At 33.3% G+C, this 26988-nt stretch overlaps 3 protein-coding genes across 3 annotated transcripts; all 3 read left to right on the top strand.

Moving 5' to 3' along the window:
• The first annotated feature begins 705 nt into the window (after nt 1–705).
• Nucleotides 706–15955, top strand: LOC130641682 (cellular tumor antigen p53-like). Its single transcript, XM_057448598.1, has 16 exons — nt 706–822; nt 4377–4465; nt 6265–6302; nt 7301–7353; nt 7669–7743; nt 8570–8632; nt 8724–8780; nt 10178–10293; nt 10664–10908; nt 11088–11304; nt 11391–11472; nt 11581–11725; nt 11983–12053; nt 12529–12629; nt 13341–13368; nt 14876–15955. Exons 2-16 carry the CDS (start codon nt 4377–4379, stop codon nt 15023–15025), a joined length of 1530 nt encoding a protein of 509 aa, XP_057304581.1. The 5' UTR covers nt 706–822; the 3' UTR covers nt 15026–15955.
• Nucleotides 15956–16258: 303 nt separating this feature from the next.
• On the top strand, nt 16259–24593 carry LOC130641653 (cellular tumor antigen p53-like). Its single transcript, XM_057448552.1, has 15 exons — nt 16259–16630; nt 16977–17008; nt 17584–17639; nt 17790–17855; nt 17986–18036; nt 18538–18668; nt 19005–19249; nt 19547–19763; nt 20145–20232; nt 20453–20540; nt 21282–21346; nt 21992–22092; nt 22290–22317; nt 22398–23686; nt 24414–24593. Exons 1-14 carry the CDS (start codon nt 16575–16577, stop codon nt 22560–22562), a joined length of 1389 nt encoding a protein of 462 aa, XP_057304535.1. The 5' UTR covers nt 16259–16574; the 3' UTR covers nt 22563–23686; nt 24414–24593.
• On the top strand, nt 24181–26071 carry LOC130654365 (uncharacterized). The gene is made up of 5 exons (XM_057456963.1): nt 24181–24198; nt 24552–24775; nt 25061–25191; nt 25294–25448; nt 25901–26071. Exons 1-5 carry the CDS (start codon nt 24181–24183, stop codon nt 26069–26071), a joined length of 699 nt encoding a protein of 232 aa, XP_057312946.1.
• Nucleotides 26072–26988: the final 917 nt, after the last annotated feature.

Here is a 26988-nt window from a genome sequence, read left to right as displayed (position 1 = left end):
CCCTTGCCCTTGAAACAATTCACTATTACACTCGACTGCCACTCACTCGGAATAGCACCATCCTTTATTATCTGGTTAGCAAGACTTGTAATAAGCTCAACTCCAATATATCCAGATGCTTTTACCATCTCTGCAACAATACCTGATACTCCTGCAGCCTTGCCAATCTTCAATTTCCTAATAGCCTCCACTACCCATTCTGTCTTGATCTGCATAGCTGGCCCTTCTACGACATCATCATCAGACAAATTATCCTCGTCCCAATCAAACTCAGTGTTAAGCAACCTCTGATAATGATTCTTCCAACCTACCCTTTTCTCCTCCTCTGTGATAGCCAAAACACCTTCATCATTACGTATACACTTCTCACCTACAATATCTTGATTAGTCTTCTTCATTTGCTTTGCTATCTTGAATACCTCATTGCGCTGGTTCTCCCTTCTTAAGAAGGTGTAATATGCTTTTGTAATATGCTTTTAGTATATAGTTTCAGTTTATTACCCAATTTAATAACTGATTCACTGTGTAAAGAGACATAGCTTTGCGTTAGCCATATGGACATTTGAATATCTTGTTGTCCTGACGATTATATTTTCAATAATTTTGAGAACCAAAGTATAAGTAAATCAATTACCGCGCAGGAGATGACATCAGTTATTTTTACCCGTTTCCAAGTATGAGGCCCCAAACTGATAATTTGTCCTTATTTTGTTGTTAATAGTAAAGTCTATCGAGAATATTGTATTATGGCACATTTTTGGTATACAACATCATACGCATGGAACACAATTTGTAAATTTGGGGAATGGATCGGGATGCCGGGTAAGAAAATAATTAGTAAGGCGGGACAGATAACGTATGCTGCTAGTAATCATAACAAGGTAATCACACCAAAATGCTTGCCCAGGGCAAAATTTAATTATTTAGTTTATTAATTATATACTTATTTAATAATTTATTCTTATGCATGAAGGATATTTGTTTCTCTTCCACTTTAATCATGAAGGTACACTGCACTTCACTATAAATCGATAATCACATATGGTGTCTTCTGCACCCAATAAACGTGTGTTATCAATAATCATGAGCTAAAGGTGGAATGCACAAGCTGGTCCAGTATTGGCCCAGCGTGTGTTACCACATAATAATAATATCAGGATTCATAAAAGGGTGTGCCTCACTGTAATGATAATAAGTGTTAATAACATCAAGTAATAATAAGATACACAAGCCTCACACATGCATCTGTCCAAATGTTATATGGCTGATGTAGGAAGCCCGACATCCCAATTTTCCCCAAATTAGTGTGGGTATTTGTAGGAAAAAGTCAGTCATTAAGAGTACCGGCTTATATGCGTCAACGACATACATACAAAGGAGGCTAGATACAGTAAAACTTTACAATAGCTATAGAAAGCAAATAACAGTCTATAGCCAAAATAACACAAAGTCATAATACATGACATATATAAAGTCCATATTACGACATGAATTGTGTACGTAACCACAGGACCTAGTCTAGCAATTATAATTACAATAAATAACAAAGATCACTCTGTAAATTTAAATGGATTAAATGTCCCACAACTTAGGCACGTCATTGAGGTTGGCCATTTTAGAACACCACTGTGTTAACACTTTATTGGGAAGATGGATATATCGGCGATAACAGTCGTTGGACCACCTGCCTAAGATCTTAATGGCAGAGTCTGGAATACCGCAAGATGCTGCGGCAGAGGCCCCACCAATCCTAAAGCTATGCGTATTGAGATCAGGCCCATTTACACTAATTTTTACAAAGGCAGAAACTAACTTCCTAGTAACAAATTCGCCGTTGGAGAGAACAAACCAAGGACCCTGAGGAGTACCTCGGTACGCAAGAAATTGCGAGAAAGCTTTGACAAGACACAAATCACCATTAATCCTCCCAAACCTAATTTAAAATGTTTTCCTAAAGGGATCTGTTTTAGAACTTTTGATAGTCATGTAAAGAGTATTGTTGCAAGGTGAAAAGTTAAACTTTGTCACAAAATAAAAAACATGAATTGTTGATAAATCTAAGCATGTTGTGTAGGTGAGAGGGCGTGATTGGCAGTCTCTGGCGGCTTATGACATTCTCAGTTTGCCGAATACCCCTTATTACATAGTACAATTTTCCCATGTCAGATATCCTTTCGGAAAATCCACAGATTAGACTTTGGTACTGTATCCCTCACAAGTACACCTTAATAGTTGCATATTTGACTCGCGTTGACATAAAAGTGACATAGAGCTGAAGGTTGGATTCAATCAGCGGAAAATCCGGATAGAGGCGTAGTGGCAAAACATTCTGTAGGATGTCCAGAACGGTAGGTAAGTCGCCTGTTTGGCGATAGAGCAGCATCGAAGAGGTAATTCATTGTCACACTAAGCATACGGGGATTGACGAGGGGATAGGAGTAGGAAGCTCTTCGGCGTATGGGCACTGCTCCTTGAACTTTTCGACCTGTAAACGCAAGAGTAGGTCGTAGGTATAAATATTAGAAGTGCCACAAATATGGCGCATTAGCACATTTATGTTGTGATTTGCTGTAAAATAAAACAACAAGCGAACTAGTTTCATGATTTGCTCACATTTGCACGAACCAGTACTCCATATGCGGACAATGGCCTCTTGTCTATAAAAATGATAACCTGGGTATCAGACCACTTCTCGCCCCACGAATGCACTGCTATAACAACCGCAAGCAATTCAAGAAAGGTAATGCTGTAATTGTTGGTGTTGTGAAAAGGGATGGGAAACCATTTCCCATTGTAAAAACCGCCTAAACCACTCATGGAAGTATCCATAAACATGTTTAAACTTTTTGATTTGAAGAATGTTGTTTGGATGACCACCATTCCGTTCCAACTGGGTAAAAAATTCAGCCACCACTAAATGTCCTTGCGGGATTCCGATGTAACGGAGATGTGATAGTAAAGGCTACTTACAGTAGTAGAAAGGTCAATGAACCTGCGCAAAAAAATGCGACCACATTTGACAACTTTGCATGCAAAGGACAACAATCCTATGAGTGATAGTAGCTCCTTTTTTGTGCATTTTTTCTTCCCTTTCCACACTCTTAGCAAGGACAAAATAGCATCAAATTTGTCTTCAGGTAAACGTATAACGAATTCAGTGGTATCAATTTCAATGCCTAAATAGGTCAGGACACGGGATGGACCAACAATTTTTTTCGGGGCTAAAGGAACTCCAAGGCAGTTAAAGACCTGTTGAATTAAATTGATGATATTTTGGCGGCAGCTTTTGAGGAATTACCTGTAATAAAGTCATCTAAATAATGAAGTAGCTGCCGAATGGCAGCAAGGTACTGAAGAATCCAGAAAGCAGTCTCAGCCAAGTTCACGTACCATATCAATGGCATCGTCAAATGAGAATTATGTAACAGTATAAGTGTCCTTAGAAATGCCATCGTTAACCGAGAATCCTTGTGGTGATGAGAGGTCTAAAATTACCCGGATGGAACCATCTTTTTTAGGCGCTGCACCCAATGGGGAGCAATGAAAACTAGGAAGAGGAGGGCGATCAAAAGGGCAAACTGTATGCCCTCTATTTAACTCTTTTAAAATAGCCTCATTGACTTTGCTTGCATGTTCCATAGAGGATTTGTTGTTAGACGTTGATGGAAAAAGTTGTCCATGTTGGTACCCAAGTTTAAACTCATGGCTAAAGCCAGAAAGGATAAAGTTGACTAAGACCTGATTGGGATGTGAAACTAATAATTTGTCCAATAATAAGACATTTACAGGGGTGAAAACAAAGGACTTAATCGGAAAAAAGTTATTGGGTACTTGGCTGAGAGAGCCTAAATGAGCAACGATGCCCTGGGTGGTTTTCAGAGCAATGGGGGCACTTGGAAAGGGACATGTATTGGAACATGACATGCCTCTATTGAACTGCCAGAACACCCTGGGAGTTAATGGAAATCTGACCTGGTGGAAGTTGCTTGCGGTAAGATGCTGGGAAGCATTCCGAAACGCGGGGCCTAACCCACCTGCACTGGAAGACCAGGGGCAATTTGTAGCAAAATGTCCTTGCTGACCACAATTGAAACATGTGGGAGAAGTTCTTGTGGAGGTCTAACAACCTCAGTTCTTTATGGCTAAAATTGGACTGACCCATGTGTCATGTATTTATTGACTAAATATTCATTTAGCTCCATTTATATTATGCAAAAAATTAGACTGTTTTTTTTTTCTAGTGATCTAATTTTGTTATCATTTTATTGCAAAGTATGAATCTTTTGTTCTTATAAAATCTTTCTTTTAAAAAATAGTGAATTCTCTATCTAACTTTGTAAAACCGTTTTGGCCTAAAGTAATATGTTTTTATTTAGATGGATGATGAAGATACTGAGACAGAAATGCCCCTCAGCCAGGGTGAGCATGAGCTCATTAGGGAATTACAACCTGGCATGAGCCAAGAGTAAGTGTTGTTATGCTTTTCATACATTTAGACAAGATTCTAAAAATTTACATTGAAGAATATATACTTGTGCTGTATGAATGTCTGTTATAATATTTAATAAGAATTTTAATAGCCCTTCCTATGGGGTGGTGTTCATGTATTGAGTGCAAGCCTGTCATTTTGAAAGAAAAATGGGGATATACTGGAGGGACCTGAAAAACAACACCCTATTCTTGGGAAACAATGATGAACGCACGCTCATGTTAATGCAGGCAGTTACAAAAGTTCCTCTATTTAGACTTTCTTCATATTTCCATTTATATGTAGCATTTTAACTACTTAAAGTAAAGATAACAACGTAAAGTGTGAATTAAAAGCATGTTGTTGCGCTTTATTTTAATTAGCTTTACTTTCTAAATATGCCAGCCTTTGTAATTTGCATCGGCACTCAGCATTTCATTCAATATAAGGTGAGAATGCTAAAATGAAAACAATAGAGTTCATGTCTTGTTTGCGAAATTTAATTAGCTCATGTGAACTGCGTTTGTTTTTAGCCCGTGTAAAAATCCACGGGTTTGCCCATCCTTTTTATACTGCATTACGTGCGCCTCGCATTTTCCGCGGCTAAGCTACCATTTTGTGTGACAAACAGATGGACAGACGTATACAGGTATTATAATATAGTCGTCAAGAGATCAACGGAAGAAAATATAATTTAACAAGGATTTAAGTATTTATTGTTTTTACTCACGGGCAGCAATGTCAAACCATTCGTTTATTAATGCTTTTCGCTGATGCTCATGTTTTACGAATGCGTGCGTGCAATTTTATTTTATTTCACACAAAGCTAAATGTTATATTTCACACACAAAATATACAGAAGATATGTGAAGGTTCTTTATGTAGGCATGAGATCATTACATGAGGTCGTAAAACTCGCGTACTTATAAAGTTACATTCAAGCGGTACTGTACTTGTTGAACATCTCCCAGCTTAAAAAACACTGTATGGTGTTCTTAAACAATTGAAATGCGTACATGTGTGCTTAATTAATGTTTTATTTTGTCCTAAAACCATGAAAGCGCAATCAGAACTTTAAAACTATTAAAGCTTTTATATTATATTTGTTATAATGAAAATATATATACCGTAATGATCCGAACAAGCGCCCTGGGCGGTTATAAAATTTTTGGATATTTTGCATGGGCTCTTAATCATGGGCGCTTTTTCCTTATAGTAATTTTCAATTTTTTTTTTTTTTTTTTTTTGAACAATAAAACTGAAGAAAAAATGTAACAAAATGAAGTTTGGTTTTTTTAGGGTTTTTTAGAAAAATTGTATAGGAAATTGTATAACAAATTTGTGTTTTTTCATTCTCAATATAAGAAATTAATATTTTCAAATAAGCGCCCAGTTTCTCAAGGTAGTTTTTGATTAAGCACCCCCTTTTATCAGGTGGCGCTTATTCAAGAGGGCGCTTAATAAGTGCTGGACGCTTATTAAACTTTGAGGGAATTACCTGGACGCTTATTAAAGGGAGGTGCTTAAAAAATGCTGGGCGCTTAATCGGTATGCCTCTCAATGAAACTTTTTAACCAGTGGAAAACCAGAAGCAGGTGTTTGAATAAAGTTGATAAACTTTTTAATTTTTCTCAAACTTAACCTGCAGTAGTCGTGTATAATTTATAGTCCAATTGAAAATGCATTAATCTTATTTTTGTTCTTGCCAATTACTAATCATTGATTTCCGTTAATAGAGTAATCACTTATAAGTTCTTCCAAGCTTGATTTATCTGATGTTTTTTACTTACCTTTAGATTCAAATACTTGTTGGAGGATGATGTTCCTGATGGTGGTAAGTCATTTAATTTAAAATTATTACTTGAAAAAATAGTGTTAAGAGATCAAAGATTTTGACAATACACAAATCAAAAATATATGTACCAAGGTAGATGCTTTTTTTCAAAGTGTAAATGGCCAACGATATGAAGAGAAAAAAAATTGTGACATATACTTGTAATATTTATTGTGCAGCAGTAGGCAAACAAAGCATTTCTAATGAAATATTTAAAATCTTGTAGTGAATGGACAATAACTAAAAATTTGTAAGCTTTTTATTTATTTCCATAAACACAACATTGTTTATCACGTAGCTACTGAAAATTTTACGCATATAAAAAAACCAAGGGAATAAGATATTACGCTTTTCTTCATTGCAGTAGAGTAAATCACCTCAACGATAAACAACACTGTCAAAAACTTAAAAAAAACTAATTGACCATCTAAACAGTAAACTATAACTTTTAAGCAATAACAAATCCCTCTTCTATATTTCTGACAACAAAATTTTCTACATACACATACACCAAGAATCATTGTGTTTCTGTAGTTACATCACATTAAATTTCTAATGGTCATGACATCAAAATACTTTAAAAATACCAGATTTTTCTCATTGGATCTTCTAATATTTGAAGCAACTAAGTAAATTAAAATAAAAGAACAAACTATTTTAGCTAATTTAATGTCACTGAATCCAAATTTTAGATTTAAAAACCCACTAGACCACTCCTTAAAACAAACAAGCAGTGTGCAGCATGTGATTAAAATGATATATATAAATTGATTAGAATAGCATTCAAATTGAAAAGAAATAATTTCTTAACAATCATTGCTAGGACATGAAAAATTACATCAATATATTTTATTTTATTCACAATGGGAATCATGACTTTAAAGTGAGAAAATCTTCATCAGCGGAAATTAAACAACTCCTTCATCAGGATTTATTATTTTTCTAATTGTGTGTTTTTCTTTGTTTTTCATTGTAATAATAAAAATTTTTTTTAACAGATGTGTTTGCCAATGTGCGAAATCAGGAATTCTTGGTGAAACAAGAAGTTAAAGTATGTTAAATCTTAGTTACTTTTTATTAACTTCTTAGTACTAATACATTTTTATTACTATACCTTTTTACGTGTTTGGATGTTTTCTTAATATTCCAAAACTAGTATTTGGTCCTGTGGAAAAATTCACTATAGATACCGAATAAAAAACAGCGAAATAGTGAGCAAAATTACCCATAAAATTCTTTGTTCTTTTCGTCAAAACGTTTTGTTGTTAATTCAATTAAAGCGGGAATAAATAAAACCAATATGTTTTTCATATAACAGTAGACAATAGACACATGCTAAATTAATTACCCGTGAATTTTTTTTTAGAGTCCAGTTATGATAATGCCTGGACTTAGTTATTCCACTACACAGCAGAATTCAGCTATAACTTCATATACAGAGGTATTTAATATGCTGAACCATTGCCTTTCACATTTCTACCAACGTCTGTATGAGCTGTGAACACTGACCATAAAAAAAAATTGTCAACTTTAGGCTATAAAAAATAATTTCCTGCTAACTGTTTTTTATGATAAATGTTTCTTTTTATGACAGAGCAATGTACAAGTATTTATTGAAACAACAAATATTTCACAGCAAAAGCATAACACATATTTTATACTTTCTTGTGCAAAACAACGTAATTCCCCTTTTTTAGCCCCTCCTTTTATTCAGCCCTCCCTTCTAATAAGCCCCCACCCTCAGCGACTCAAAAAGTTATTTAGAACCCCTCCTTTTATTTAGCCCTCTGTCTAAAACCTCTAGAATTTAATAAGCCCTCCAGGGGCTATAAAGAGGAATTAATTAAATGCTTAATTAGCAGACAATTACCAGAGGTGACATAAATATGAAAAACTTATAGAATTTTTACAAGAAGATATTGTATATCGCTATTTCATTTTAATTCAACTTGTAATCATTTATTTATGCAAGGCAGGCTTTATTTCCTCACATATTCACCTTTTTATTATTAGAAGCCTAAATGTTGATGATGATAATGATGTTATAACTTGGGGAACTAAAACAATATTTCTTACTGCAGACATCCTTACCACCTATTCATTTTGTCATAGAAAAAATAAAGTATTGGCAAACTTAAATTTAATATATACTGTGTAAACAACATTTGGAACGTTATCTCTAGTATCACAACTATATGTGTTGTTTACTAAGGAATTCTAATGACTTTGTATTTCCTGTTTAATCGTATGTATGAATGTTTGATTAGGTGTCCAATGAAGATGTTACAAGCGAACCTCAGAGAAAAAAACAAAAATTCACTTCAAATCAGGTATATTTTTAAAACTTACTTGCTATGAAAAATTTTTTAACCTATTGATCATAAGTTATGTTGCTTAATGCACTAAATTTTAAAATTTTAGGAGCAGAATTATACACAAGTACGTCCTGCCAACAGTAGCAATACCTACAACCAATTAGTATGTATACCTTCACTGTTTTTGATAAAAAAATTGTTAGTTGTTTTGCTTTAAATGTAATTATTATATTAGACATGTCATCGAGAAAAATTACAGTGATGTAAACTCTAAAAATTTTCATATCATTTATGCTTTTTCCAAATCTGACTCAGGTCAAAGAAGTTGATCTTCAGGTTAGTGTGTCATGCAAATTTAGATTTGTAAATTTAACATCTGCTCTCATAGTTTTTAACTATCTTGATGTGCTTACTTCTTCAAACTTAAAACTGTTGTTAAGCTTTCTTTTTGCATTTTATCAAGTATTCTGGATAATTTTGAGTGTCAGTAAAAATTTTTTGAGCATTGACGAGGAATAAGCTTCTTATTAAAATGGTAAAAAACGTCTTTTGAATCACTATCTTTGTGATTTGGTAGATATATTACCTGCCACAAAAAAATATAGATGGCAGCCTCGATTACATGTCAGCAAAAGCTTAGACGCAAACGAATATATCAGATCAAATCTCTAAAATTCAAATCCACCAATTAACACAAAATAATTTCTCAGAGCAAATCCCAAATTAAAATAAAAAATGAGCACAAAGCCAGCGTGGTCATGTCTTACCCTGTTAACTATATTTGTGTAAGTGTGTGAGGCCATTTGCATTCAAAACAAAGGATTTCCCAAAAATGATCATGTGAGTAAAGAATAATAGAAGTAACCAATAAAAAAGCAGGGTCAGTATTTTAGCGACCCAGCATAATTTTTACACCTCAGCTATTTCGATTTCACCGTGGTAGGAAAAATTAGGGTCTCCTGGTGGAAAGTAAGTAAAAAAATAAACAATCTCTGAAAATATTAAACAACTTTTTAAGAGAAAGATTTATATACAGTGAGCCTGCTAAAATACCCCAAGAACACAAAAGTTGTATTGTGTATTGGACAGCCAAATTTTTGTACATAGGAGTATGTAAATTGAGTGTTCTGCATGACATCAAAGGATGTAGTTCACTTATTTCCAACTTGTAACACTTTTTGTCTAGAGCTTTACTTTTTTAGACATTCTTTTGATCTATTTCTTGCTTTACATCCTAAAATAAGCACTGTAAAATTTGCTGGTATGCACAATATTACCCACTGCAAATTGTATATCCACTGTGTCTTACAAATTTACCTCATTTGTTAGCATATGTATTTGTTTCCTCCTCATCATGATCATCATCATCGTCATCATCCATGTGACAATACTATTTTCAAACAAATTTAAAATTTGAATCACTCCTGCCAAGGGGCATTGGTTTAATTTGTAGCACCTTTTTTTCTAGATCAAGGTGAGATAGATTGTAGAAAAAAACTATTTGATGTGAGGCAGGTTAACATGTAGTTTTATTGGCTAAAGAAATTTTTTCTTGTATAGGTAATGGCAAGTTACACTAATCGTACGCTTCAAACACCAATGTCTGTGGTCTATGATTCTTATGTGGCAGCTCATCCCAAAGTGCCGGATTTAGGAACTATACCAAAAACTGGAAAGTATGACAAATTGTCTTTTCCTATATGATTTCTTTTTATCCACATGATCTCTTTTTTTTATAAATTCATACTTACTATACTTCTGTTTATTCCAAGATTAGTCATTAACCTTGGTAACCAACAGGGTCACCTGTCTTTTTTATACCGCATTATGTGCATCTGGCTATTAGTATCATTTTGTGAGACAGACGTATACGGGTTAGATACTGCAAGAAAATGTAAGCTAAGGAAAAGCATTAAGTTTTGGTATTTACTAATTCTTTATGTTCATTGTGTACTATTTCAATTGGTAAAATCATTTTTGTAGTGTTTATTTCTTAGGTTTAATAAAAAGATAGAAGACTTCGTATATTTTTATTACACATTGTAGGTACAACTTTGGTATTGAGTTTGAGGACACTTTAAAACCACCAACCAAAAGCTGTGCTTTCACTTACTCCAAATTATTAAAAAAGTTATTCGTTCGTCATGGTTGTCCTGTTCCTATTCATTTTCACACAAAGATTGACCTTCCTGTAAAAGATACTAAAATACGAGCATTTCTAAAATACAAAGAGGAAAGTCTTAAGCATGATGTTGTACAAAAATGTCCGTGGCATTTAATGCAAGATGAAGGTAATTAAATTTGTTTTTGGAAACATGGTATTTTAATGCTTGCAAAAAGAGGTTTTTAGTGGATTGTGTTGATTTTGTTCTTACATCCGTATGCTTCTGTAATAAGAAGGTATTGGGATGTTGTTTGAATTACTTTTATAATATTTGTGTTATGATATATCTAAAATCTTCTTTTGCAGGCAATACGCACTCTGAACATCTTTTGCAAGTAGTTCAAGGTGACACCTCTTATGAAAAGTGTGATCTCACAGGACACTATGTTGTCTCGTTTCGCCCAGATAGTGGAAAATTGCGTTGCAATAACTTTTGGGAAAATTTTAAACTGACCTGTTCCACCTCATGTAAAGGTGGAATTAACCGAAGATCAGTTGTGTTATACTTCCTGCTTTATGTCAAGTAAGAATTAAAAGCAGTTGTGTCTAGCGTGAGTTGAATTTGATTATTATCTACTCATAAATTGGTAAACTCAACACTTTGTTTAGAGATCAAGTGCAGGGTCATGATTCAGTAGATATACGGATCAGCTCAAGCCCTGGCAGAGACAGAAAAACTGCTGAATCTAAAGTACGTATAGGATTGTCGAAAGCAATTGTCAATGGGATATCAGGTGTTAATATTATGGCGACTTTTATGTTTCTTTCAGAGAAATTTAATAAGCTTTTTTTTGTATAGATGCAAGCTTCGACTTCTGCTGAATCAATGTGCAATGATGCTAGTTTAGCACCACCTCAAAAAAGGGATCCACAAAGTAAAACAAACAAAGAAATGATAGAAAAACCTAGCTCGAGTAGCCTGCATGCTAAACATAAACCCAAAGGTATACATTTGAAAATTGTCTTTTTTTTTGGGAACAAAACATTGTACTGCTAAACAATTACATTCAGACCAATTGAAGACCCTGTATCATGCAGTCCATTTATTGATATAGTGATATTTCAACTCAGAAGTAGTATGACCTTAGTAAAATTATATCTGTCTTTTTTCACAGCTTCATTTCAACTATATTTTACTGTAGATGAAGATTTTCTTAGTGATACACTCACTCTCTAAACATTTTTTTTGCTTTTACTCTAGGAAAACTATTAACAATTTTTGATGATGTTGGAGAAGATGATAAAAACTATTATCGTATCAAACTACCTTTGGTAAGGCTTTTGTAGGAGCTACTACATGGTACAGGTGCAGTTCATAAATGACCAGCTTTTCTTACAATTAGATCATTAGTTTTTTTCTTATTTTTTGCACAAAGATGAGAACAATCAAACCTTAAATGTTACGAAGTCTGTTTTTTAAAGAATTTTCTTCCAGCCCTATAATAGTGGATTTGTGGGCAAAATAAGTGGAAACGGTTCAAAAATACAGATTTTTAAATTTTTCTGACGTTTATATCTAGGTAGATCCATTAAAGTTTTTGTTGTTTTCAGTTAGAATGTTTCCATTTTACTTTTGTTGGAAATAACCTTGTCCTTTTTGGCATTCTTTACTTGCTTCCTGTGAACACTAATGTAAAACCGACATAAGAAGTATCTTATTAGTTAACAATATATTTAGGTCTAGCCTTAACAAACAGAAATATACATGTTAGAGTGTTACAATTAATATCACTGTTTTTGTTTTTAGGTTAAAGGTTTAGCAAATGCACAGTGTCTGTTACACATGGCATCATTAATGGCAACCTCAGGTGAAATTAGTGTAGCTAAGGGACCTTATGCCGAACAAGGGTAAGTTATTTGGGTGTGAACTGTATTTTATGAAATCATTCCTGAAATTGAGCGATTTATTGAAATAGACTCTTTGGGTCATGATAAGAACATTTCGTTGTCTCTTGTGAGCCTTGTTTAGGCACAGTTTCCTTGTAACATGAGTGGTTTCTTGGTCTAAGTGACTGTTTTTAACAAAATTTAGCATAGTAAACAAGAAAGTATGTTGAACATGACAGTGGCTCAGAATGTTTGATTTATGTTTACTTATTTTTTTAAACTAAAATTAGTTCAAGAATTTTGCTTTCTTTGTGATAAATTTGACATAGTGGAGAGATAACGACTATGATTAGATGTTCTTTTTTGTCACCTGAAAATCTATAAGGGGATCAAATTTGGCCCAACATTAAACTAACATGACAAAATTTGACTTAGTAAACAAAGCATTCTATGACAGGGTAATCAAAGTTTCTGTTTGACACTTTGGTCAAAATTAATGCAAAAAATTAAACCAAAAACAATGGTGGACAAAAGAAAGCATGTATAACGTGATCATAAATGTGACAATGATGTTTATTCTTTGTCACTCAAATACAGCTTTACGAAAAATTGTTCTTATTTTTCCACCAAGTGTTTTGCATGCTTTTTGCTATACAAGTATTTTTGAATTTGTTTTGTACCTCTTCAATTAAAAATTGTGATAACTAATTAATACCTGATTTATATTTATAGCTCTTCTTCACGTCAGAAAGAAGAAAAAGTACGTTTTTTAGTGTTCTTGTTTATTCTTTTTCTTGTGCTTGTCAGAAGTGTGTATTAATTATATTAATTGTTGACACAATGTTCAAAATAATTGACACACACTAATATGTCATCCTTGCTGGAGTAAGTTTTCCTGACCATCTTGGATTTTTCTTTGCTGGTACACATGCAGTTCGTTGAGTTTGAAGATCAGACCATGTGCATAAAAGAAAAATGGCTGCATAATGTCTAAATATTTAAGTTACCTAAACAGTTTTTTCCCTTCATTTTTTTCAAATTAGTTTTCTGTATACACTATTTTTTATAGGCATAACATTAAAGGGCATATGCAAGCTCAAGCAAGCATTACCTTAAGCTGGAAAATTTATCTGGTTACTCAATGTTTATGCCAAAAGTAATTTTTACAAAAGGGAACAACATAAGATCAGATCAGAATATCAGATGCTAGAACAGTGTTATTATTTATAAACAACAAAATAAACCCTAACATTATACACATGAACAAGTTTTATGAATACTTGCAAATCAACTTCATTATTGAGAAATAGTAACAAATTATAGGAACAGGTTAGATGGTTGCACATTGACTATACATTAAATTTCAAATACTATCAAAATGAGTTTCACTGTTACCAACGAAATCCTGGACCAAAAGAAATTTTTTACAATACAGCTTTTTTACAATACAAAATCAAAAAAGACAAAAATATATTAGCATACCAATCAGCATAATTTCAGGCTCAACTTTACAGTATTCTAATTATATTGAGGCTAAGCTAAAATCAGCCCTATGCTTATAAAAAAAGGGTGATTAGGTCCAAAAGTAAGAAATTTTTTTTAATTCCTTATTTTGTTCGTCTTTACAATGTAATGATTTAAACACATTTAAAGACATTTTCTTCTAGTTGAATTACTTCTAATTGTATGTTCTTGCTGATTTAAAAATAAAATTACACTTTATCTTTATTTACAATAACAACACATCGTATGGACGATGTGTTGTTATTATACTTATGAATTTTGATAATGAATAAACGACCTGTTGATACACACAAAAAAAAATTCCAGAAATTTGGTTAGCTGTTACCTCTATTATGTAAAGCTTGAAATGCTGATCAAGAAAATGTAAATGTGCTTTTGACGCGCGGTTGTAGAGATTGTAAGGTTTAATAGCTTTTAACGACTTCATTAACCTGTCTGTTCAGAATTGGATAAATTGGCCTGGCTGCCACAGGGGGTCCTTTCATTCGTTTCAAAATCGTTTGGCTTTCATAAGTGCATGGAAATTTAATTTAAGGGATTGACATTTAAATTAATATTATTGACGTGACATTTAATCTGTTGATTAACATTTGAGATATTCATATTTCTGTGACTTTGTAGGAAAATGGAAACATCAACTATGCCTGTCATAGCTTACTGTATTATTTAATAGGATCTCACAGGTACGAGGTGTTTTGATTTAAAATAGTAAAATATTGAATTGTTTGATTTGTTTATTTCAGTTTGCAACTATAAAGACTGAAGAACTTCGCAGCACATCTTCAGTAATAACAAACCAAATTAAGAGAAGTCTTAGTGATCCTTTACATTATGGTAGACAATATAAAGAAGTTACGGTGGAGGCAAACATAGATTTCCAGAATAAAATATAATACTAAATAATTTTTTTCGTTTTAATATTTGGATTTTTTTTTTATTTTAGAGTATTTTTATGTGATACCTTATTTAGTGTTTATATTTTATAAAAGTTTGTATCTCAACTTTTCTTACGTCTTAATATCTGTTTATAATTATGAGTATTTGCATATCTGAAAAATTTTTCACCTTTGTAGGGTGACATTATAGTTTTATAGTAACATATAAATATAGATATATTTAACTAGAAAACGTTTATTGATTAAGACGTAAACATTTCTTTTAGAACATAATCATAGTTTTCATTTATAATTAAAATTTAAGTAAGAAAATATGCTCAAATATGCTTAAAAAAATTAACACTTGTATTTATGATGGTAACCGGTGATGCAGTTACCTTTTAGCAGATCTTCATATTTTGTAGCAGATACAACATGTTTACATGAGACTGGAGTGTATTTAAGGCAAAGTAAATTTTACACAACAATAAAGAATGCCACTTTTTACATAATGTTTTATTTCTGGGGTGGCCTGTTTTTATGACTTTACAGCATGCTCACTGAAAAAAAAACATATCTCACTCCTAGCTCGAAGTTTACTTCCATTAATTTATTCAAAGTGGAACGCCATCCACATTTCAAAAAGTGATAAAGATTCTCATGTAAATTAGCCTAAAACATACATCATGGACCCAAGTGACTTAAACTGGTTTAAGTTTCCTTAGGTCTAGGTAAAAAAATATAGTTTAGTAAGTTTCGCAGTTTCTGTGATTTTGATTTATAATTTTATTACGTATATGAATAGGTTAAAAATTGACTAGATATTAACCTCTTATAGCTGCTATATAAACTGTGGATGTCTTGTCACATGTCAATGTATATATTTTCAACGTTGTTTTTATGCAAAATTGTAATATTTTTTGGAAACAATTTCTTTGTGTTGTTCAAGTATGTATTGTTTCCAAAAAATCCGTTCTTTGGAACACAGTTTAGGTTTTGTATTACAAGTGTGACGATACTTTGCATGCTTGTTTTATGCCAGTAGTTTTTGTGTGCTAAACAAAGGGGAAAAAATATCTTTTAAAAAATTTGATAAGTAAATTGTACATGTTTAACCCTATTCGATCGGGGGGGGGGGGGGGGGGGTGAGGGGCCTCTGCATGCCAAATATTTAGGTCCGATACCTTTCAGAGGCTTTGATATTAGCCATTACTCCAAGCTACCCCTAAAAATCTCTATGAAATCTTTATAATGGTTAAAATTTAATAACTCCTGTTGGGATTATCTTTAGAACCTCAAACTTGCAACACAACTTTATTTTATTAAGAAGAATCATTTTGCATAATTTGGACATTTGATCAAATTGATTTCCCTATTTTGTCAGATTTTACCCGAAAATCAGAAAAAAACGGATTTTCGAGCAATTTTTGGCAATTTTTTATGCGATCAAATAGCAAATCACTAATTAAGAAAGATTCCTAGATTATTCTCCACACACCCACCTGCTCATACTAATATTATCTTCTATATCGCTCTCTACCTCTACTAGATATATTAAAAAGTAAAGATGGATTTTACACATCTCAACAATCTCTTGACTAACAAATTTTATTCTACTCCACGGTAGGTAAATATATTTCATTAAAGTTGATAACCATAAGGTTATTTGTTAATGCTGTAGTTCGCATTACACGATGAATGCTCGTATAGACATCAAGATTCTTATAACTTGCTTCTATATTATATTGCTCGCCTGTGAGGCAGCTGTGAGTACTGACAGGAGAATTCTTGTGAATTCTTTCACAGGCCAACGACTAATAGCTTGATTCTTCCTTGCACCTAGTCTGTACTCTGCCAATTAAGTTATCCACTTTCCTGGAAGGCAAATGATCGAAATTGTTGTAATTTTTTTAAAGATAGTTTCACCATTTTTATTTTCGGTAAGATTTTTGTTTTGTTTTTTCTTTAGTCACTTGCAATTTCAAGAACTTAGAAATGGGGGTAACTACTTAATTTATTTTATTATGATTTTGTTATTGTTGACATATTATCCAGCATATTTTATCGTCCCATATAGTAGAGCATTTGGCATCTGTATAACCACTGTGACTATATTTTGACTCTATGTGGCCACATTTTGACATATGTATGATCAACATCTGTGTGACCACATTTTGACATCTGTGTGGCCACATTTTGACATTTGTGTGGCCACATTTTGACATTTGTGTGATCAACATCTGTGTGGCCACATTTTGACATTTATGTGGCCACATTTTGCATTTTGACATTTGTGTGACCACATTTTGACATTTGTGTGATCAACATCTGTGTGACCACATTTTGACATTTTGACATTTGTGTGACCATTTTGACATATGTATGATCAACATCTGTGTGACCACATTTTGACATCTGTGTGACCACATTTTGACATCTGTGTGACCACATTTTACCATTTTTTTTTTTTTTTGGGGGGGGGGAGGGGTAGGGGCCATATATATTTTCTATCGTTAATTTTAAGCAGTAGATGTATGTATTCTTTAAAATTCTTAATTTGTTTTTTCTACTGACAGAAAACAGAGCGTCTTGTGTCATGAAGGAATGGATGGTGGAGAATGTAAACACATCGGTAGGTACTTTAGGTAGGAACATTGCGTGAATGATTCTTTTTTTATTGTACAGAGAATGGAATTACCAATCATATATTTTACAGTATGATATTGACCTCATATCTCAGTTTTAAAAAGTATCTTTATAAAAAACATCATTTTCGTTACAGGAACCTCTGGTGTTTGGGAGTCCCTATGAAATGGAATATTCGCAAGTTAACCAATTTGCTCTGCCGGTAAGGAACGAATGCTTAAATAGACCTCTGTGGTAAAAAATGTGGTAAAAAATAGCCAGGAAGCTGGAATAGTCACACAAAGTTTATTTAATATTTCGTACTTGTTTACATATCAGTCAATTTGTTATAGTTTGATAAGGTTGAAAATACATGGCAGGAATTGGTCGTGCGTCCGAAGGCGGTAAGTAATGAATAAAAAACATTTCTTCTTACTCCTTTTTTGCAAAATAGTGAGTTCCCTTTAAAAAAAATCTAGTAAAATGTCATAGCGAATTCAACTACCAGCTTTCTATATCTTAAGCAATTTTAACTTTTTTCATGCTATAGTTGTTGCAAGGATGAAAAGCATCCATGTTTGTTTTACTAACTAGACCCGTTTTGCGGACTACTCAGAAAGCTCTGTAAAATCGCCTTGACAATACACTGAATTTTTTTTTCTTTCAAATGAAAGACTCTAGATATGCGAGTTAATTGCACGAAGACAGTACCTACCTTTTGCTCGTATATTTGCATTATGTGTGTTCTTCGCAGCATAAATGCCACGTCTTTCTCCTCCTAAATTTCTGTGTGTGTTTGTGACTGTGTCGTAATTTCGGAAAATCATTACCGAATGCTCTGATGTCACCTTCTTGGTTTTCAACAACGGTTTATATTATTTTTTTGCTTCTTGTTTTAAAAATAGCCTTACCCGACAACCAACATGCAAAACTTGTCTCCTGTGGAGCTCAATCCACCACAAGTCTACGCTGAACCTCCATGCAAACCGAAGGCCGACTTACCTGAAAACCTCAACGATCTGCCAAGAGCAGGAAAGTATGCAATCATTTTGTAAAAGTCCTGTAAGGAATTACATTGTGGATAAGAAAATGCTTGTTTATACCTAGACACACCCAGAGTCACAATCTTGAACGTAATATGGAGACATTTCTAATCAAAATATTTTTCTTGACAACTCACCTTGATTTTCAATATTGGGCAAGACTAGACTTGCCTTTACAGATGTTTTGAAGTCACAACATTGTCATGACTTGAAATTCTGATTTTGTCTCGCAATTTATAATTACAATTGTAGATCTATTTTTAGACCCTAGATATAATGTTTTGACTGTGTTGTGTGTCTCAAAGTTCTGTCAGCTATTGCTATTTTAGGTATAATTTTGAATTGGTTTTTCCGCCAGAACACAAGCCACCCACGAAATCGTGCAAAATGACGTATTCACCACAGTTGACTCGATTGTTTGTACATGTTGACGATCTGATCACATTAAACTTCCGCACTTCTGCTGACATACCTGTGAAATCAGCAGAAATCCGTGCCTTTCTGACATTTAAAGAGGAGCGCCATAAAACGGAAGTCGTTGACAGATGTCCTAACCACTTGCAAGAAGATTCAAGTACGTGTAGTTTTATTTTTTAAAATTACTACCTAAAATGCTTGTCAATTTTTAGAGAAAGTTTAGCTAGTAAGTGAGTTAATACTATAAACGATCTGTCCTTTATGGAGGGTCTGAATTAGAAGAGACCTTAAAATACTATTGCTCGATTGATGCTCATGTTATGTAATAAGTCCTTTTTGAGAATAGAAAAATTTGATTTCATTGGCGAGAGGGCCGCGAAAGGACACCAATCTTTGTGTTCTAAATTTTTCCCTGATAAACAGCTTAACGTTAACTTTTTGATTCTCTTTTTAGCTTCAAAACATTCTGAACATGTGATGCAAATTATCCGTCGCGGCGCGAATTACAAAACGTGTCAAGTGTCAGGGCGACATTATTTCTCGTTCGTACCCAACTCTCGTCAGCCACGCGTTAAAGAATTCAAAGAAGTTATAAAATTCGTTTGTCGCACATCATGCAAAGGGGGCATCAACCGGCGGAGTGTAGTTGCAAACTTTGTGTTATACATCAAGTAAGCTTTTGTTTCGATATATTTTTTTTTTTGTTATAAGTTGTCTTTTCATGATAAACCACTTATTTCGCATGCTGTCTCTGCAAGGCTCATTTAAGCTCCTGTGCGACTAACCTAAATAATGTAGGCTGTCATATACATTGCATTTCACCAGACAAGATGTAAAGAAATTCTGTGGATTTCTATGTTAATTTTTTATCAGAAAAGTATAGTATTTGTGTGGTTACAACATGGTACTGAAACTGTGGAATTGCTAAGAAAATGTTAGTACTTAACCACGTATGCATGTTTGCTATGAATTTTATTAGTCTTGTTGCGAAATGTATAAAAAAGAATTTATGTGTTTTATATATATATATATATATATTTATTTTAATTTAGTGGAAACATCGAAGGGTATATCCCGCTTCATCTGCACATCTCCACGTGTCCAGGGAGAGACCGAAAAAAGGAAGAGAAGCGTACCGAAGTATGATGAAAACATATTCAGAATTATTATTTTTATTTATTGTTTTCATTAATAATTTACATTCACAACAATCTGTCTGACGAGATACACTATAGATGTAAAAGTTATATACCACAGCGCTGTTTTTGTCACAGAGGATGTCAAACTGCATATACCACAGCGCTGTTATTGTCCCAGAAGATTTCTTTTTTTGCGCATGATAAAGTATGTTTGCTTTTAGACGCAGAAATGTCCGCCCGTCGTGTTGCACACAGATGAAAACAACGTCAAATCGGAAAGCGATGATTCTTCCAAGGAGAGAAAATTGGGTAAGTTTGATCAGTATTTTAGTTTTTAAGTATTGTGTTTTAACTAAATGAATTTAGTCAGTCCATTTTTAATATTTTAGTCGGATTAGTTTGGCCATTTTCCGTCACACGCTCGCTTCCCAAGAATATATTTTGATCATGTACATGATGAGGTTATATCCACTAAGTTGTAGAAGTGAGAAGATGAGTTATCTCGCTAGAATGTTTGTATCCTCTTTCTAAATTTCTCCACAACTTACACTTTACTTTTGAGGAATTTTTATTGTAAAGTTTTTTCACGTCGAATTATCATATCCATCGTTTTATTGTCAAAGTACTTGCAATTACTATTTCAAATCTGATTTTGGCGCACGGCTGGTGGCATGCTACGTCTATTTTTGAAACTTCTATCTCGTATTTTTCTAATTTCTTGAGATATTAATGATTTTCTTCATTGCAGTTTTTTTTTTACGTAATAACTAGTTCAAATACTTTACTCCTCTTGCTACAAACACTACACCCCAGGGCGTTAATTTTCCTCGAAGCCATGTTTGTTTACGCCCTACGTTTTTTTTTTGGTTTTTATTTGTTTTAATTTTTCTTAACAATTTTACCTTTCCAATCTACAAGCGCGTTCACCTTTGGTGCGCGAAGTTTTTTTAACCCGCGCTAATTGTAGCGCAATGGAGATGCGTATTTTTTATGCCAACTTTTTATTATGATTTCTTTCCTGTTTTATTTTCTTGGCATTATTATTTTTAGTCAAACGAATACAGTTTTCCGATTCTTCAGAAGATGAAAGATACTATCTCGTGGAGCTTCCACTGGTAAGCATCTATTGAACGTTATACGTTTTTTTTATTTTTATTTGACACTTGTGCGGTTGTCGAGATATCTTCACACTACTAAGAGGGTTTTTTAAGGTTCATAGTGAGTGTAAAATATCCTTGACCAAGTAGTCAGGGAATTTCATTTTTTGGTATTTAATGTTCAGAGAAAATTTAGAGAATGGATTTATATTTTTTTTAAAGTTATTGACGAGCGATAAATTTGTCATAAAGTTATATAAAGTTATCTAATGATGAAGAAGGGATATTCATGTTTAGTTCGGAAATTAAATTGATGCCAGCATATAGATACCAAATTCTAGTTTCATGAAATCAGGGAAAATGATATATTATAAAGCCTGCTCGTCAGAGAATAAGATATTATTTCCGTCTCACTTCACTTCAAATCAGGACTTTTTTTTCAGTAACTTGTGTGAATCGTGTTTGTCGTTTGGGTTGTATTTTTTAAAAATTATGTGCTGTATAAGCTTCTTTTTTTTTTTTAAGGGTGAGAAGAAAGGGGGTGGGGTGATACAGGCATGCATTTAAGGCGCTTCTGAAATTGTTTTAAATCTGTATAATACTGCCCACTACGTGGCTGTGTAACCTCATCCATGGATTCCAAATTTTTCATCTTTATTGCAGATAAGAGGCATTCGAAACGCTAAATGCTTTCTCCATTTTGTTAAACATACCATGAATGCAGAACAGTACAACCATGTGAAAATGGAAGTATTCCCTCCCAAGTAAGTGTAGTTTGAGTTGAATCTTTTATAGTGGTTCTGGTGAGTCCTTTCATAAAGAGTTTGTGTATTTTTTTCTAGCATTTTATTGCGCGTTTTTTAGTCTGTGTACTTTTATTCAGGGGAAAAAAAGTCAGTGAGGAATTATACTATATATGTCTAGATACCCACAAATATATTTCGATTTTTTTTTCTCTTAGTGATGATACAAAGGAAAATGCGACAAGGGTAGGTTGTTATGTCAAACGTCATGAAAAACAAAATGGCTTCATGTGTTCGTTTTAATTAGATTGGTTATTTTATTTCAGCATGTTGAGAAGTTTGAAAAGCTAAAGCTAAAATCTGGCGTGCATTCGACCGACTTAAAAAGACGTGTCACGGAACCTTATTCTTTACCATCGGGTAAACGTTACAAGAAACTTAACTTAGCTGTAGTATCGGATTACGTTGAAGAAGAAGAATCATGCAGTTAATGCTGTGCACACACTAAGAAACATTTTTTTCCCGTTTTTACTTGTAACTGTTGTAAATAATTCTATATATAAAAAAAGTGTAGTGTAGAAGCGTATTTCAAAAAAGAAACTGTTTTCAGAAATCTTGTGCATTTATAAATAAGATATTTTTTAGGAAAAAGTTTTTTATTTTAAACGCCGCCCTCTCATAACCGCCCTCTCATAACTGCCACCCTCCTGTAATAAGTTTTGGCGGAACAGAAGCAGCATCAATGTTTACGTATCTCTTTGTTTTGTTTCATTTTTTAAAGTAGTAATAACTCCTGCTTATTAGTAGTGGCTGTTGAAGGAGAAATTTCTAGTGTTCGTTACATAAAGTAACTTTATATAATCAGTTTACGAAGATATTTATATTCTTTTTTAACACAGTATAAAATTTCATTTGTACTTTTATTTTGTTGTTGCCTGGTGTTTTTTTAGTTGTGTTTTTAGTTACATACGCACAGAGAGATATTTTATCAATTTTATGTATTCGCGAATAATTTTAAACTTACTTGAGTGCCTTGGGCTTAGCGGCATTTGTTAAAAGTTGAATTTAAACAAAATTGTGAGGCAAAAGGAATTTTTGTCCCTACTGTCAGCCAGTCTTAAGTGTATATTTTATCATGGCGCTAAAAGCAAGTGAGATTTATGTTGAATATATTTTCATATTAGCTTATACATTTCTATTAAAGATAAACCATGAAATTACTTAAATGTTTTCATTTACAAGTAAGAAGTTGCATATCAATAAGGGCAGCGCTGATGTTTGACAAACCCTGGGAATGAGGTTGATAGGTGGGTAGTTTGGCGCGAAAAACAATCTGTATTTATTTTCACATAAACTTCTTTTAGAACGTTTAGAATGTATTATTATGTTAAAAAATGAAATATGGGATGGAAGCTATAATTCAATGTTAAAATAAAATATTTAATGCATTAATTATGCATGCTTTTAATCGAAGATTATTCAAGTTTCGAGTCGGTTGATGGAGGAAAGGAAAGAAAACGAATAAGTGAAAACGAAGTTGTTTGACCAAGCACAGATTCATAACTATTCCCCGTGTTCAATGTTTCACAGAGGATTAACATCAATCTCGTCTCGGGTAAGTTTGTCTTGCAAAACGATCATTCATAAAAGTTTTTTCAGTATGAATTTATTTATTTTTTTTATAATTAGCTACGAAATCTAAAACTATGAGTGTGTTATTTGTGTGGTATTTTAAGGTTCATAGCGAGTTCGTTCGGTTACTGTAAATGACTGAATAAGTCCCTAGCGGTATATTTAACCCATTTTTACTGGTATAATTAATGTCTCTGAACAGGATAAATCATTCCGCCCTAAATGTATAACAAGTTTTAATTAGACCCATTGACTTATTTCAAGCATGAAATTGCTTTTAATGTTTTCTGCACATGTACCTTTGTCAAAATTGACATGCTGTCAAAAATGACTTATCGGCATCTACGAAATCGCCTGCATTTAGGAACTCAAATTGTGTTTTTGGATCCATTTCATTAAGCCAGTCTAAAAACCTACCATACTTTAACTTGAAAGACTTTAACTTGAACGAAAAGTATGTTTTTTACCGCCGACAACATGGATGTTTATTTCAGAGTGGGGGCTTATTTAAGTCTTGTTATATAATTTGGTAAAGTCCTATCTAAAAAACGATCTTAATTGGTCGTTTATGTTGTATGATTTGTAGATAGGTAGCTCAGTCAGTAAAGCGTTCGCAGAAGCCCAATAAATAGTGGTTCGATCCCACATAAGGCCATCTTCTAGTCTATATTTCAATAATTTTCGCAATAATAAAAATCTGTTTATTTTAGAATTTTTGTTGATAAAAAAAACAAGACCATTCGAGTGTAATTTGAGCTTCGACAAGGTCGTCAAGAATCATATTACGCTCGCTTTCTTCAATTATATTGTCAATAGATTAAATACACTGGTGCGTTTTCTCTGTGAAGCTACGTTCTTATATTTATGAACGAAAGAAGAATAGACGATCAGTAATGCTGCTCTCTGCATTTCGTGTTACGTCTCGTGGTTTAAAAACTCAAAAACATGGCATTAAATTATGTCGAACGTTTGCAACACACGCCAAACGAAGTCCACAAGAAGAAGAGGATATTGTGAAAGAGAATTGGAAACGGCGAGTAGAATTAGCAACGGCTTATCGTGCATTTGAAAAGTATGTGGGTTTTTTTTCTACGTACAAAAAAATTCTTTTAAAACCTTTTTGCTCAGCTCCTATCCAGTACTAAAAAAAAGCTCCAAAGATCAATATAATTTCTTTACAATTTTTAGAAAGTATGAACTCACTTCCCTGTGAAAACTGCACTATAGAATTTGACGAGAAAATACACAAAAAACATTCTAAGTAGCTAGATTTTACCAGTTCTGATTAAAACAGATAAATTGTAAGATGTGGAAGCAACCATTTTGTTTAACGCAAATGGTGTCCTTATGTTATTAGATATAACATGCACGAAGGAGTGTGCAATCATCTGACCGCCAAAGCTCCCTCTCTCCACCAGAGTGATCCGATTATATTAATTATTCCTTATGGTTTGTATTGGGCGGATGTAACGCCTGAATGTTTAGTAGGTAAGTATAAGATGTTATTATCACTATGACTTATCTATTCCAAAAAAACTTTATATGATCGGGAAAAAGTTTGAGCTTCAGTTGTTTATTTTTATGACATAGGTATAAATATAGACACATCTGAGTTGGTAGAAGGAGTCGAATTACCTGATATCACAGCACATAGTATACACAGAGGGATTTATCGTCACCGCCCAGATGTAAACAGCGTGATGCACACTCATGCTAGATACGCCACCGCCCTCTCCACACTTCAGGTACGTACTAAATTGCTCTGCATAGCTTGCTTATTTTTTCTATCAACAAACAAAAAAAAGTCAATCAAGGGCACGTATTTTTTCTTTAAATTAAATTCAACAATATGTTTTCCTTGGCAAGAAAATCAAAATCGCCTTTAATAAAGCTTAATGGTTTACTGTCCAAATAATTCAGTGGTTGTTTTTTATAAAACAGAGAAACTTTTTTTCATCTATTTGTTGGTACATAGACGCTTTACGTACATTTAATTTCTCATATTTTTTTGTTTTGTTTTTTTCAGTGGATTCTTTATTACTCCTCTCATAATAAAAACCGTAGTTTTCTAGCCCCAACAGTTGAAAAAACCACTTAAAATTTAATGAATGCTTCACCATTTTTTCATTAGTTTCAACAGTTCCTTTTCCAATCTGTTTTGCTGTTAAATTTCAGAGACAAAGTTTACATGTTTTAGGATCCTGAAATCAAAATGGTGCATCAGAACAGTGCAAGGTTTGTCAAGAACGTCGCATACGATGTTGAATATGATGGTATAGCGTTTGATGGCGCTAATGACGTTAGTCCCTTGATTTGTTTTTATTTCTATTTCTTCTATGTTTTAACGAAGGTTTTGACAGAGTTATAATTAACTAGGGAAGTATGTTTAGGTAAAGCTACAACACAAAAATTTGTTTGTATAGCATAGCATCGTATGCTTTATCGTACATCTTTACATTAGGTGAACTAAAAATTAGCAAAATAAAAAATTTTTTTTATAAGCGAAATACTTCTATTTGTTTCTCACATTTTTATTAGCCTGACCTCTTCACTTAATATGTGACACAAAGATATGATTGACCAGAAGACATTAGGCTAAAAGTTATTTTCATTTCTCCAAGGTCTTAGCGAAAGTTTAAATCCGTCAACTTACTGATTATCAGTTTGCTTTTCTTTCAGGAATCAGAGCGTCTTGGTCAAGCCATTGGCGACAAAGATGTCTTACTGATGGGCAACCATGGGTTTGCAACTGCAGGCAAAACAGTTGCACAAGCCTTTGATCTTCACTATTATTTCGAGAAAGCGGCAGAAGTGCAAATGTTGGCATATATGACACAAAAACCAATAAGGTACTGTCTGTATAGAGAATGTTTTCTCATTTGTATGCTGTCCAGTTTGGCCATAAATATTTCTTTACCGTAACTTCATATTTTATCGTCCTAGCCATAACTCATATTCCCCTTAATTTATTTTTAGGCTTTTATCCCCAAAAGCAGTGGAATCCGTGCTAAAAGTGATAGAAGACAACTGTTTGTTTTATGCTCAGGGACATTTAGAAGGAATGACGAAAACGCTAATGAAAGAAGATCCAAATTTTATTAAAAAATAAATTGGGAAATGCGTTTGATAAAACAAAGAGGAAACAGCGAAAACATTGTGTAGCTATATTTCTTATCCCTAAATCCCAAGAATAAACAGTTATGGTGATACGAGATAAAACTCATCAAAGTCTTGTCGAGAGTTGTTCTACAAATCATTATTCTTATATTCTTATTCACAGATGTT

Source organism: Hydractinia symbiolongicarpus, chromosome 1 (assembly GCF_029227915.1).
Source record: "Hydractinia symbiolongicarpus strain clone_291-10 chromosome 1, HSymV2.1, whole genome shotgun sequence".
NCBI classification, from domain to species: Eukaryota; Metazoa; Cnidaria; class Hydrozoa; order Anthoathecata; family Hydractiniidae; genus Hydractinia; species Hydractinia symbiolongicarpus.
The sequence above is the reverse complement of the archived record's forward strand: the minus strand, read 5'-3'. Positions and strand labels throughout refer to the sequence as shown.